The following is a 14,523-nucleotide window of genomic DNA, read 5'->3' as shown; positions in this document are numbered from 1 at the left end:
GGAATTGGAGATAAGGTCAAGGTTGCTGTATTGGAAAACTGCCAACAGTGGGAGAAGGGAGGGAATGGGAAGGAAGAGGAGGATGTGTATTTTACCCAGCAGGAAACCCATTGAGGTGAAATGCAGGGGAGAGGGAACCAGATTGGAGATAGGAGAATGGAAGGAGGGCAGGAAGGAGAGGGAAATCTCAAGAAGTCAGTGTTAAAGTAGTAAATAAAATTGCACAGATGGAGGAGATTCCTCATGCCTAGAACAGATGCATTTGGAAACTGTAGGCAAGAATTGCCACAGCTGCACCCCAGCACTTTAACTCAGCTAATCTGAGGACCTCCACCACTGCAGAAACCCATGCCCTTCCTGTTCCCTATAGCTGACATTTTCACAGACATAGGATCACAACTGACTCAGCACCCTGGCAGACAATAATAGCAAGGTTAATCTGGTTACATCCTAAGAAGCAGAAATTGTCCATATAGGCAAAAAACAATATGCTGTGTTTCAAGGTGTGCATCACTTCCAGTTTCCTCTCCCTGTCTGGTTTTGTTGAGCATGCAGTCTTTGTATTAAATGGACATATGGCTTTTCCACTTGCTAGGTTTTCGTAGTGTTTGGTAGCTCAGAGGTCATCCTCAGACATGTGGCTTTTCATCCTCAGACATGTGGCTGAGGCATCACATAATTATATAAATGAATGGTGCTACAACACAGCTCAGAAATCACCAAAAATGCCCTTAAAGTTTATAATAAAGATGTTGAGAAATAGCACACCACCTTCAGCTACATCCACAGCCACAGTCACCCCAACAAAAGGAAGAACAGCCCAGCAGTGAGATTACCAGTCTAATTAAGGAGAGGGGGTCTGGGTTATGTCTCTGAGTTATCAGGTGCTTGGAGAAAGCACCTTTCTTCCCTATGCACAGGGTTTATCAACCACTGCACCTCTGAGACCCAAAGATAGCTCTCCAAGATACATCCTTAAGAAGCAAAAGTCCCAGGGAACCAGAGGCTGTGGAGCTGTGTGTGACCCACCCTGTGCCCCTTCAACAAGTTGGTGCTTTTGCTTCCCTCCAAACCACTGTGGCTGATCAGAACACTTGAGATCATTGTGGCATGGATCTCTGATGAGCTCAGCCCTGGAAAGAGCCACCCTGTCTCTGCTGCCAGGACGTTTCTGAGACTGCAGTGTCCTGAGAGGGTCCTGGTGAGGGTCTTTGCATCCCTCAAGGAAGGACAGTGCCAAATACCCCAGTATCCAGGCCATTTTTCACTGGAAAAAACACAAGAGCTAATCCTCTGCTGCCTCTGTGCAGGCAGCAGTACTGAAACACCACTGAACACATTTCCCTTTCAGCCCTTGCCTGCTCCTCCATTGCAAGGAGATCAGTGCTGAATATTTGCTGGCATCAGTGATGGGACCAATGCACTTCTCAGAGCTTACTGTTCCCATGGGGCACCAGTCCCCTCCCCATCCCACCAAACCACAAATCCACCAGAGTAGCCCAGCTCTATCTGAGACCCTCCCAGAAACCTCTCACTGGAGCCTGCAGGGTTTGTCTCCAAGTCTGTACAGGGATTCACAGTCCAGCTGTATAATTGATGAAAAAAAGAGAGAGGAACTCTGCAGTCTCTCATGCCAGAGCATCCGTGAAGCATTATGCTACACCCAGGGGATGAATTCCCAGCTCTTTACTGCTAGAACGATGCTTGACACACTGACACCCTCAAATCCAAAGCAGAAAACAAAGCAAATCAAAGTAGCCCCATTCACTGCCCCATCCAGGGACCCAAAAACCATCAGCAAAGCAATAGTGCTAAAATTAAAATCCCCAGACCATAAATACTGCCAATGATCCTTTTCAATCTGACTCCAAAAAAATGAAGAGCAGAGGGCTCAACTTGCAGCTGCTGGCAAACATCTGCTGCTCTGTATCACGCCACAATGTCATTACCAGTGTCTAAGACCAAGTTGCCTAATGAGTCCTTGCTGGGTCTATGTGGCTGCATGGGATGTGGTCCAGCACAGATGCTGACAAGCACTGCCATCAATACTCCATTCCTGTGTGTTTGGAGGACCAAAATTAATAAGACTCTCTGTAATAGGGCACACTGCGAAATCCCAATAATGACACACCTCCACAGAGGTAAAGTAAGGCTTAAAATATGAACATCTCTTAACAGCAGCAGGAATGCTTTGGAACCCAAGAAGAAAAGAGCCTATCTGGGGACAACAGGTGTCTGCTCTTTTAGAGGTTTTGGATCAGAAATTTCAAAAAAGAACAAAGAAATTGCAATAAACAATTTCTCCGTGATTCCTCCAGGGATCTGAAAAGACATGAGACCTTGGTCTTTCCATCAGTTTTCAATCTCTTTTTGCTCAATTTTATTCTGTCTTTTAATTACACCCTTTCCTACCTCACATCCAAGAGAGCTATTCCTGATCTGCAGAAAGACTGCAAAAGACTAAGTTTCAAAACCCAGAGGAGAACACCATGCTGTTTTTACTTCAGCTAACAGGCACAGCCCAGGCACTGAGGATGCTTCAGACCAATGTGGAACATATGAACAAATATTAATGCTTCTGAACCTCACATCTTCCCCTTGCCTTCTATTAATTTTTGTCTACCATTTCAAAAACCAAGCAGACATTTAGAATTCAAACCTGATTAAATAAACCACACTTTTGTAATGGCATACCTCAGACAACATTAAAGCTAAATGGAGTCATATCAGACACTGTGAAGTTTTTATTGCCGAGACAGAACACAGAAAATTACATTACATCAGGCACTGTCAGACAGCTCACAATGAAATTCCCAGGCACGTCTATTTATCTCACCATTGTTTTGTTTGCAGCCTGCTTACCCAGGTTTGAATTATACTTGGACCCTTCCTTAGCACCTGTCACCCTCCAGGTGTTTTAAATAAATAAAGGTGTCACAGCCACTCTGCAAATTAGGAACTGTTAAGAGACAAGCAGGAGGCAGTTATGTGACCAAAGTTCATGGAAAGTAGGTGGCAGAGCCAGGTAGTACCATGGAAAGGTGCAGTGTTTAGCACCCCAGTCCCTGTGTGCTGACAGAACAGGAGGCCCAGCACATTTTGATTTTGTGAATGGTACTTGTGGCTACAAGTTTAAGGAAACACCCAGAGCAGCTCCAGCCAGGCAGTGCTGGGGGCAGATGGGGAAAACCAGCAGCAAAACCAAGGCCTGAGAGCACAAGGCCACTCTGGCATGGGAGAAGGGAATGCAGGGAATGCACTCTGAAGCACACAGAGAACCAAGGACAAGCACTGGCATCACATGGACTGATGGTCCATTCAGAATGGGAAATCTCCCTTCACACAAAGGTGAGTGACATTCCTGGGTGATCACACACAAAAAAAATCTCCTGTAACCACCAGCCTGAGAAATTCCCTGGGCCCCCTCATCGTTTTGCATCCCAGGCCACATTTCCCGTGCTCTGTTGCCCTGCAGCTGCAGAGGGGTTAATGGCTGAAACAAAGCCCTGGTACCACGCAGCGCTGAAGCATGACACAACTCCAGGCTGACATTTTGCCCTCCCTTCCTTCAAAGTCCCTTTCCTTCCTGCTGCATCTTCTCTTGCCCACGGCAGCTCTGCAATTGCCACCGTGTGTGGTGCTCCTGAGGAAGTCCAGACCCTCTCGTGGCCCTGCAGGAAGATGGCTACCTGGTGGCACTCTGGCAGCAGCCCCAGGGCTCCTTGCTGGCTAAAAGAACACTTCCTGGAGGCACAAAGAAGCAACCAGTGCCAGCTCCTTTGCAAACAACACCATGCAAAGCTCAGCTTTTTTGCCACCCTGCTGCAGATGATGGCAGACCTCTGATATCTGAGTGTGAGACACCCTCACCAGAGCCAGGGAGCACCCTTATGTGTCCTGTCTGCCTGGCAGATGATCCAGAGCAGGGATGGTGCTTGGCTATTGTTTTTCCATGCCTGGTGTACAGAAAGCCTGCCAGCATCCAGCTCAAACCACACCACCATCTCCCTTCTTGGGCACTTCAGTGGCTGCACAGTCCTACATTCCCAAAGACACAGCGGGCTGCCTTGCACCTGTGAACACTTGACACTCTGCCACCAGGCACAGGAGAAGGAACCTGTGGAAGATTCCTCAGACAGACACAGCTCTTCAGCACAACACAGGGCCTGGCCACTGACAGGGAGTGAGTGCAGAGCCATCCATACTCTGTATTAGCATCTTGCTTATCAAATCAAGGGACTTTACTACAGATGATAATCTCCTTTGGCATTACTTAATTTGCTGCCTTTAATCATAGAGAGCAGCTGGTCATGTAAACATTCAAATCCATGAATTAACTGCTGGGTCCAAGCAGGAGCCAGACAGAGCCCGTCTGTGTGTCTCAGCCACCTCCTCCTGCATCTTCATGGTGACCCCAGCATGCATGGATGTCTACTTAAGTAATAAAACGGACTTACATAGCATTTTTTGATTAATAAAGAAACAATTTAACTGTTTCATTGCTTTCTCAGCAAACATCACAGGACACCCGACAAAGGAATAGCTCCTCTCCCTGGCAGGCATGACACAGCACTGTCTGTACGGGCTGTGCTGGGGCACCAAAGGGGAAGGGAAGATTTCAGGGACTGCTCTGAGCACAAAAACAAAGCCAGGACATTGTTTGCAACTGGATGTCATTACAAACAGGAAGGGTGTCTTTTCTCAGCACTGAGCTGATCGTGAGTCCAGACTCGGGACACTCCTTGGAGCATGCAGAGCCGGTGAGTCAGCCTCCTCCGGCAGCAGAGGGGAGAAGAGTGCTCACTGTGGGTTGGTAACAGTGCTGGGGAGCTGGGAGGGGTGCACACCGGTGAAAAACACCACCGACAGCTTCAGCTGCCCCCTTGGACTGTGAAACCCCTACCAACATGACATATTCAGAGCAGTTTCAGCCCGTGACAACCTGACACAAGCAAACAGAACAAGTCTGTCCGGACAGAGCCAGCCCACGCTGTACCACTGACAAGTGCACTAACTCTGGCTGACTCACAGGGGCACTGTCAGTGTAAGGATTTGGAGAGGTGCTACTACTTGGGATAAAGGAACATCAAGCACACTTGTGTTCAGAAGGAAACGGTGGGTTTTTTAAGACTTTCATGACTTTGAAGCAAATCTGATTTAGGGATGATGCAGGTGAAAGCCTCTGAGCAGGTAGAGGGTGCATGCAGGCACAGGAGGATACCTGTGCACTTCTGTATTGCCCCTCAAGTCTCTGTTATCAGCCTAGCTGCCCTTCCAGTCCTGTGGCAGAGCAAGGACTGTTGTGGTCCTGCTTTTCCCCTAATCCACTGCCAGCCCCACACGAAGTTGCATGAAAAATGAGCATGAGAACCTACAGCAGATCCTCAAAGCAGATGAATTTTTCTTGCCTCCCATGGTTACCTGTAAGAGTGGATTGTGGGCACAGCCTGTCAGTGCCTCTTTTGCTCATCAAATCCCCAAATTTTGTCATTGCCAAACTTTGTGCTGGTTGGCTGCCATGGGGAAAAAAAGCCACCCACTGCTCAGAGCCTCTGCGGTAGCAGCTGATGAAGGGAAGCTGCCTTCAAAAATGGATTGGTTTGTTCTCAGCTGCTGGTAGTGTATGCTGAAGCTTCACCACAGCACTCCCTGGGCCACAAATCCCAACAAACCTTTCATTTTACTTTCTCTTCCACAGCTACTGTTGCTGCAGCAGCAAATCAGCCGCCTTGAATTTCTCTTTTTGTCTGCTCAATAGCAGCCTGGTGGTATCAGTGAAGCCAGAGAGAAGGAGCTGTCTTCTGCCACGCTTCTCTCAATCATTGTTTCCCCCACCTAAAACAGCACCAGGGCCATGTGGGAAGGTGAGAAACCAGCCTAGAGTCATCCTCTGACACACACCAGCAGTGCTCAGCTCATCTGACAGCTACAGGGGATAGGGTGCAGGGATAGAAGAAGGCAGGGGACCAGCAGGGCACTGCATAGGATGGGCTTCTGGAGCAACACAAGGGGCTGAAGGCATTTTGAGAGGCCATAATGAGATGCTGAAGATGCATCTGGACACTTGCACTGGGCAACCAGGGATCCCCCTGCTCAGGGACTTCATGGAGCACTGTGAGGGGCTGGGGGCTCCTTGCTGGCATTGGAGGGGTTGCTGTGCACTGCCCAGACATTTTGGGGCCCTGCTAAGGTCCCCAGTGCATCAATGCCCAGAGGGTTCCCCTGACTCTTCTGGGTGCATCTTCAGGACACCACAGTGAGAACAGCATGGTGATCTTCTGCCATTTCAAGCTTGATTTAAAGCAACCTTGAAAGAAGAAAGCAACCTTGTTGCTTTTCTTCTGCCTTAGCCCATGCACTGACAAGGATGGAGACCATCTTTCTGGCCAAAAGGGACAGACAGGACTGTCATTGAGGCTGGGGTTTAACTACTATGTGCCCTCACCTCACCTCTCCTCACCACATCTCTCACAGGCTCAGCAGACAGCCAACACTTCAGCCAAGGACTCATCATCCCTTCCCACTCCATCTAATGGCTTCTCTTTACACCTACAGACCACAAACATTTGGGCTTGTTTTTGTAATAGCAAGCGTGCCATCTGGCAAAACGAAATTCACTTCCCCCGAGTATCTGTGAGGCAGAGGTACAAAACGTGACTCGTGACAGCATGGAGGGAATCAAGAGAAGGGGCTGCTGCTGCAGCCAGGCAGCCAGAGGTGTGTCCCAGGCTTTGCATCTTGCAAGAAGCGGACACTGGAGAAAAATACAACCAGAGACAGTGCCAGGAAGACAGAGACTCACCAGCCCTCCCATTCCAGTGCTCTCCACTACATAACCACATTTCTGCTTCTTTGCATTCTCCTATGGACCTTGTTGGTTTTGGAATAGATTTAAAGGGGATAAAGAAACAGTGTGTCCTCAGTCTGGTCTGCAGTCTACACCACACTCCTGAGAGAAACAACTTTGAACACTCTAATAGAAATCTCACTTTTATCCGTAGATACTTACTGTACTCCTCAGGGGCATATATAAAAGCAGAGTATTGGAACCACCAGCATTGTATTCTCAAAAAGAGAGAATCTCAGCTCTTACAGAGGGGATTGCAGGTACTTTCCCCAGGGATTCCCAGTTCCAGATGCTGGATGAGCAGAGGTCCCTTTCTCCAGTCACCACCTACAGCAACTGTAGACACATCCTCCTGCACTAAGATGGAGAACCACTAGGAGCTCCAGGGAATGCTACAAACTCAGTACAAAAACTTAAGGAAGGGGAAGGTGATAATTATTTTAACCTAACATGTCACACACTCTCACACCTACACACACTCAAATGTTCACCTAAAGGTGGTCAGGGTCACTGTGTGTGGCACAGAGGATAAGGGACACTCACTAGCAAGTCCTAAAGACAGCTCTGACCCTTCCTCACTGTCAGCAAAGACCTGGGTTCTGGGACACATTTTTCACATGCTTTAGGCATCAGTGGTTATTACAGGCTGATCATTATCTCAGCATCTCACTCACCCTCCATAAACCCTAGGAAAGCTGCTGCTTGTTGCCTCCTGTCCATCACTTTGGTCACCTTATCTAATCCTTCCTCTTGGAACCACCGGAAGAAAAACCATGGTGTGACATTGCTCCCGTTATCAGGGAACAAGTCCTCTGCTGATGAGCCATCTGTGCTGTGGCCTTATCACAGCACAGACCTCCCAGTCCTGACGCAAACCACACATCCTATGGTGTTTACCCATTTGTTTGCTGCCAGTCACGTCTTTGGCCATCAGCACAGGCCAAAGCATCCCTTCCTCTAAAACTCCTGCTGGTGTTTTCACACACACTTTTCTATCCACACTCCATCCACTCTAGTCTTAGGATTTCCATAACAAACTTTTACAGTTACTTCAGCCAAAGGCAGGATTCCTATTATAAATCACACGAACACTGCTAGCAGATTTTAAGTCTAAGCCAGCCAGGGTAGCTCTGACTGCCAGTAACAAGCTGGTTCATGTTTAATGGTGTTCTTTGCCAATGTGGATAAATGGCTCCTCCAGGCAGCTGGTTTATGAACTTCTTGAGGTGATGGTACCTTCAGCCACAGGAACACTGGCAGCCCTCAGGTCACCTTCTCATGCCTGGGCACTGAGATGGGCCTGTGGCACAGCCAGAGTGCAGCAGGCAGGTACATGAAGAACTGCAGAGAACGTGTCCACGTGGCAGCCAGAGCACCCATGAAGAGGCCAAAGAAAAGAGAGGGGTGCAAGCTCTGGGCCATGCCTCAGCCCCCACATTCATCCTCAGCTGTGCTGCAGGGGTCTTGCATGTTCCCTGGGATGTGGGGGGAGTGAGCAAGCAGCTGTGTGATGTTTAGTTTAGCTGCTGGCTGCAATTATATATCACACCTTCCCTTGCAAAGGCCAGGGTCTTGTTGGCCACACTAACCCTCAGGACTGATACTGCTGGATATTCGGCAACCACTGCAGACTACAGAGCAAATCTGTAATTCCCCCATTCTGCACAAAGCACAGACTGCAACTGTGAGTGCCTTTTGATCCTGTATCTCAAGTGTGCACCAGTGTCCCTGATCCAGGGCCCATTAGAAACACCCAGCTGTGTCATTAGCTGGGCTGTGTCAGGGCCCTGCAGAGCTGGAGCAATGCCTGCTAGTAAACTGTGTGACACTGAGGGATGTGCTGAGGAACTGCCCCAAAGAGCTGCACAGGCAGTGCCGACAATGAAAGCCTGAGCAGATGTGACAGCTTTGAAGCTGACACCAATTGTCCATCACTCACCCACATGAAGCTTGTGCAGGCACAAAGAGGAATGATTTCTCACAAACTCATACCTGCTATCTATTAAAAAAGGCCACAGAGAAACTCAGGTACATCTAAATGTCTGCCTTTGGGAGGTGCTCAAGACATTCAAAGACATTGGCATGAATTTGTGATGATTATCCCCCGTCACAAAAACAATGTCTCATGTCAAGCCACAAAGCAAAGAGATTTTGGTAGGAATAAGTAAATAAATGGCTACGTAAGTATCTCAGGCAATAAGGATTTGGATCCAAAGCTGTTTTGGTTTATTCTCTATCAACTTCCTGCAAAGAAGGCAGAACACAGCTAGGATGACAGATGAAAGTGAATGTCACACAGCACCCAGGCTCTCCATAAATGCCAGGTGCCATCTCTTCCTTGAGGAAGGAGAGAAAATAGGGACAAGTAGCCAGGAAGGGCTCCAGCAGGCAGGACCATCTGCCACCAGCCCTCACACAGCCCCGGTGAGCTGCGGGGGCTGATGCTCGAGCAGAGAACTCCCCTGCCAGCTCCCATCCCAGCCCAGCTCCTCTGCAGAGAGCTGCTGGACGTATCCCAGCCTGACTGACATGATAAACATAAAACTATGAGTAGCAGCACTTACTGTGGCAACCAGCACAGGCTGAGTAAGCATAGCCCACCTGGAACAAAGCTGGGGATCAAAAGCCTAAGCGTGAGGGCAGCACGCCAAAATGTCCAAAACTGTAATACTGGCACAGCCAGACAAACATCTCCAGGTTCAAGTGTCTCTGCACCCCTGATAAGGTCTCCTGTCTTTATACATGGGGCACAAATTTAGAAAAGTGAATATTCACCTGGACAATTTCATCCCCTTTTTTTTTGTTTGAAGCATCTCCATCCATCCTGCCATTTAGCAGGAATAGGAAAGAGATCTGCTTCTATACTTTCCATACTTGAGCTTTATTTATGCAAACTTTATTAAATTATTATTGTGCCCCTCTTTACAACTGTAAGAGATACACTAAATCCACAGAATGACTCTCCTAATCAAGCAGCCAACACATGACTGCTCCTACAGGACCCACAGCTCTGCTGACCAGTGTCCCAGACATGGAGCAAGAGGCTCTCCAGCAGTGGTACAATCAGGATTTTGCTCACATTCATAACACTCACAGCCCACTCCCAGCAGGACTCTCTGACTGCTTCTACGCTCTTCCTGTAATCTGGAAAACAATATCACCAAGCAAACAGAGAGGCCCAAGCAGTGAGGGGAACATCTGGAAGGCAGTCACCTGGCAGGGCTTGGGATCCTCAGCCATGCCTGGCACATGGGTGCAGGAGGAGCCCTGGCACAGCAGCACAGTATCCATCTTTTGCAAGAAGCTTTATTCAAGATTCTTCTGTTGTTTGAGAAGCAATGCAGGCAAAGCTCAGGAAGCGCAAACCTCATTTGTGATACAGAAAAACCTAAGAACTTATTCATTAAACAATCCTGTCCATGCACTGCCAGACTCCTGGCAAACCTCATCCACATCCAGCTTTTTTACGGCAGGCACAGGGCACTTACCAAGAAGAAACTGCAGGTGTAACAAGATTCACCCTAACTTTAAAAGATGCACAACAGTGACTGTCAGTGGACTGAATACCTGTGCTGGGAAGCTGATGAACCAAAGTCAGGCAAAGATCAATGTTCCAGGGGCTCTCCATCCTTCCAACAGTGGCAGCTTGCAACACTAGTTTCAGGGTGAAAAATCACTTGGGAGAGCTCCCCTGCAACCTTCACAGGCCCCCCACAGCCATGTCCACTTTCAGGAAAACCCATGACTCTGTCTGGATCGATAAGAAAAACTCTCTTACATTTTGCAGGGCGTCTTGGTACTGTGGCAGTGACGAGAGCTGTGACTCAGAGTGGTACGGGGACAATCCTTTCCTCAGAGTCCTCAGGTCCCCCGTGCTGGACTGCTGCAAAGACAACAGAAAACAGGACATTCCATATTAATGAGAAGAAAGAAAGCTGTGCCACTCCTGCTGCCCTGGCTTTTCCCATGACCACATCTGTCCCCTGACCTGTTCCCTGTAACAACAGTGACAGTGATCATTGTAATAAAATGCTTTTTCCACTTCCAGACATAGAGAAAAAACCTGCAAGCAGTTGGAGGTGAACTGTTCAAGGTCTGCTACATTAAGTGATACAGCAGGAAGACATTTTTGTTTTACCTAAGTTTTTACATGCTCAATAAAAACATTTGTTAAGATGCACATAACATACAAGAAATATTTTTAAGATGTCAGATTAAATCAAAATCAGCAAAAAAAAAAAGCACAAATCCAAAACAAACAAACAAAAAAACAAAATAAAAAAGCACCACAAAAACCCACACCAGGAGACATTTTCTAGATTGAGGGTTTGTAAGCAGTGCTGCTATGATTCACCTATGCTTGCAAAATGTATGTTGACAGGAACAGTTTCTTATTTGGTTACAAATTTGCCTGCACACACAGGTCTTAAACAAAGTCAAATAAATATAGCCTGTATGACCCTAGAAACCAGATAAATGCAACCAACAGTCTGTGCTCAAAGGGGGAAGCAGCACTGCATGTTAGGAGTACTGAATAATCTCCCTGGGACAAAGTTTCTGCCTTATGTTATTAGCTCTCTCTGTGATCTTGAAATGTGAAGAATGAGAAGTGTTTCTCATTTATAAAAGCACACCCACAAAAAGCCAATACACAAGTAGTCAAAATCAAAGGTCTGGGAGAAGATTCTATCTTTATCACCAATAAACATCCTCATTAACTTTTCATATTTTTAAGAGTATCAAGCAGTGCACTGTCCTCTATTTTAAAGCTAAAAAATCATGACCTTTCAGATTTTTATGCTCCATTAAGACTTTCAACTTGCATTTGCTGTAGAAATGATGTTTTCTACTTCAAAAGAACCAAAGAAAAGTCATTGGAGCAATAAAATTTAACAGGAAATCTCGTAAATCAACTCAATTGTATATAAAAACCCCACAGTAACCCAAAGGCCTGAACATAATGGAGACTTTGGGGACTGCTGCTGTGCACAAATTTCTGGAAATATCGAAAGTTCATTTCCATTTCCTGCTCCAAGAGAAGAATTGGTGCACTCTGAGTGGATACGTCATTTTCTATCAGTGTCAGAAACATTTTCTTGTAGCTACGTGGCCTGTTTTAGTTGACATTCAGCTTTGCTTTTATTTCAAAATGTTGTTTTCTTAGGTTAAAACTCCTACAGTGATCTGGTGCTTTCACAACCATTCTGGAGCCCTCACCCTATCAACTTTCCTTTTATAAGCTGTGAAGAGAAGGGCAGTTCTCAAGCAAGCCATCATGAGAAATGGATCCTAGTCCTGGATGGCCCAATCTGCTGGGAACTGTTGTGTCTCACATGGCATCAAGTGATACAGAATGAGTTCAACATATCAGATGTCTGGGATTCCCCTGAATTTATTAAGAGAGAAGATGTGGCCTATATTTCTTTCACATTTCACAACAGAGAGTCAGAGAGAGAGAGAGAGAGAGATCTGAAGGAGATAACTCCTTCTGAAACTGAAAAGTGACTGCTGCAAAACTGAGTTTCCACCACTATTCTGGGAGGTTTATAATTTCAATGGAAGGTTAGCAGGTCACAAAAGAAGAGGGTAAGATTCTTAGTTTACTGGCAGTGTCCCAGGCATGTGATGTCTCGTGGTGGTTATCCTGAAAGAATTTCACCTTGGCTGGCTATGTTTCCACTGCCCTGCTAGGTGCAACCTCTTCACCACTATTGTGTGTGTGGGGACACAGCAGTCTCCTGAAGAGGTCCTGACATTGCTACTCACTCCTTTGGACTGTCAGCTCAGGAGCTCAGGCACTCTTCCCTGATATCAGTGATGAGGGGCACTTGCATGGCCAAGAGAAAAGCAGAATAAAACAGCAGAGCCAAAATGTGAGGTTGTATCTTTGCACTGGAGACCCCAGAGGTTGCAGATGTCCTTGAAGTCTCTGCTCCAGAAGGGTATGAATTGCCTCAGGAGTGTTTAAAGGCCATGGACTGATCAGACTTTTGCAAACCACAATGAGACCTGCAAGATGCCACACGATTTTGGGGCACCACAAGTGTAGAAAGAGGCCTGAGAAAGAGAGATTTGGTGGACATTTGTTTGCATCCCAGAAACTTGCTCTCTTGCCTTCCAGTCTGAATGGGTTGCTCTACATTGGATGCACAAAGTGTTTCGTCACATTACAGCTTGGCCTCACAGAAAGTCAAAATGCCTTGCCCACCAAAGGAAGGAAGACAACAAAACCCAAGTCCAGGCAGCACCCAGTATCACACTGCTGTCACTAAAATACGCTAGTTTAAATTGATTTAATTAACTGCCCTATGCTCCTGCCTGGAGCAAAAGTCTGCATTAATTTCAATTTGTCTTAAATTGGTTGAAATTGTGTTGGTAAATACAGATACAGTCAAAACTCTGCTCTAACAAGTGTTTATAATGGATTAGTTCTATCGCTTTTTTAAAGCAAATCCCATTTAAGACTGCACTAGTGTGTGACAAAACTATTGTTAGGTTGTTTCAGTGGCTGCTGATTATGAATCTGACCTAATGCATTCAATTTGATGGAAAGATTCCCACTGAGTTCAATGAACATCAAAACAAGCTCTTAATTAAAGAACAGAAAGGAAAACGAGAAAAAAAATAGGACAAGTAAAAGAAAAGACATCTAAGAAATAAAAATGCTGAGCAGAGACCTACCCAGAAGAGGAACGAGGTGTTTGGGGCAGGGTGCGGGTTTGCTAGGGCAAAAAGAATCTTCAGGTGACATTATTTATAAGATATCCCTGTCAGAGATGGGCAGAGTAAACTTTTTCCTCCCACTGTCTGTCATAAAGCCAGCCCCTTTCATGAGCACTCCACTCAATGCAATTCTCCTCCTGTATTTTCCAGGAGTTATTTGGAAATGTATCTTACTCTAATTGCTTGGGGTTTTTTTACAACAGCTACCAATCACAGCTCTGTGTTATTTATCTCCCTTGCACTAAAAGCAAACATATTTTTTTGCCATAGAAAGAAAACTGCTTTTTCTTCCTTTTCAAAATTAAAATGGTGCAGTGACACACATTCAACAGACCTCCCTAAACATTTGCACATTCCTTGGGCTTTGCTATCAGTGTTAGAGCTAACCAGGGAAAGAAAGTGAATCCCTCATTAAAAAGCAATATGACTAATGATGCATCAGAATGAGTAGCCATTACTCCACTTAAACCTAAATTAAAAATCCTGATATTTGCATTGTCAATTCACTCACAAAATGAAATCTCTTATTACCTTACCCAATTTTCATTACTGAGATGTAAGTGGATCCCAAATTGCTTTTCTAGTCAGAAAGACATTTTAAAAGTACAATCCCTGATCATCTCTGTTCATCATCATTGCTGGAGATTATCTCAACTAATGGGCAACATACCTATAATAAATTACCCTTCAGGTAAAATCATTTCACATTTCTGGAGTTTCAAGGAATATATCAGTAAAATCATTTTCATCTGAACTAAAACTCCATGGGAGCACGCAGTCTCAATAGAACTTTTATTGGAAACATTTCCTAAGCTGAGGAGCAGAGACAGAAGGAGGGACACTGCAAAGAAGACCAAGTGAGAGCTCAGGAGATTCGTAGCCAGAGTTTATTTAAGCTGGTCAAACACACCTGTCTCCAGAAAACACAAACACCTGGCCATTGGCTACTCTGG

At 46.1% G+C, this 14,523-nt stretch overlaps 1 protein-coding gene across 1 annotated transcript in view; it reads right to left on the bottom strand.

Annotated features, from left to right (window-relative positions):
• CCDC85C (coiled-coil domain containing 85C) overlaps positions 1–14,523 on the bottom strand; it is a 110,875-nt gene that overhangs the window by 16,443 nt on the left and 79,909 nt on the right. The window contains exon 3 of the mRNA XM_085061413.1: positions 10,626–10,730. Within this exon, the coding sequence (XP_084917539.1) occupies positions 10,626–10,730 (105 nt within the window). The remainder of the gene's footprint in view (positions 1–10,625; positions 10,731–14,523) is intronic.

This window comes from Lichenostomus cassidix, chromosome 5 (assembly GCF_008360975.1).
Source record: "Lichenostomus cassidix isolate B80296 chromosome 5, HeHo_3.0, whole genome shotgun sequence".
Classification (NCBI taxonomy): domain Eukaryota; kingdom Metazoa; phylum Chordata; class Aves; order Passeriformes; family Meliphagidae; genus Lichenostomus; species Lichenostomus cassidix.
Note: the sequence above shows the minus strand (reverse complement) of the source record. Positions and strands in the feature narration are given on the sequence as shown.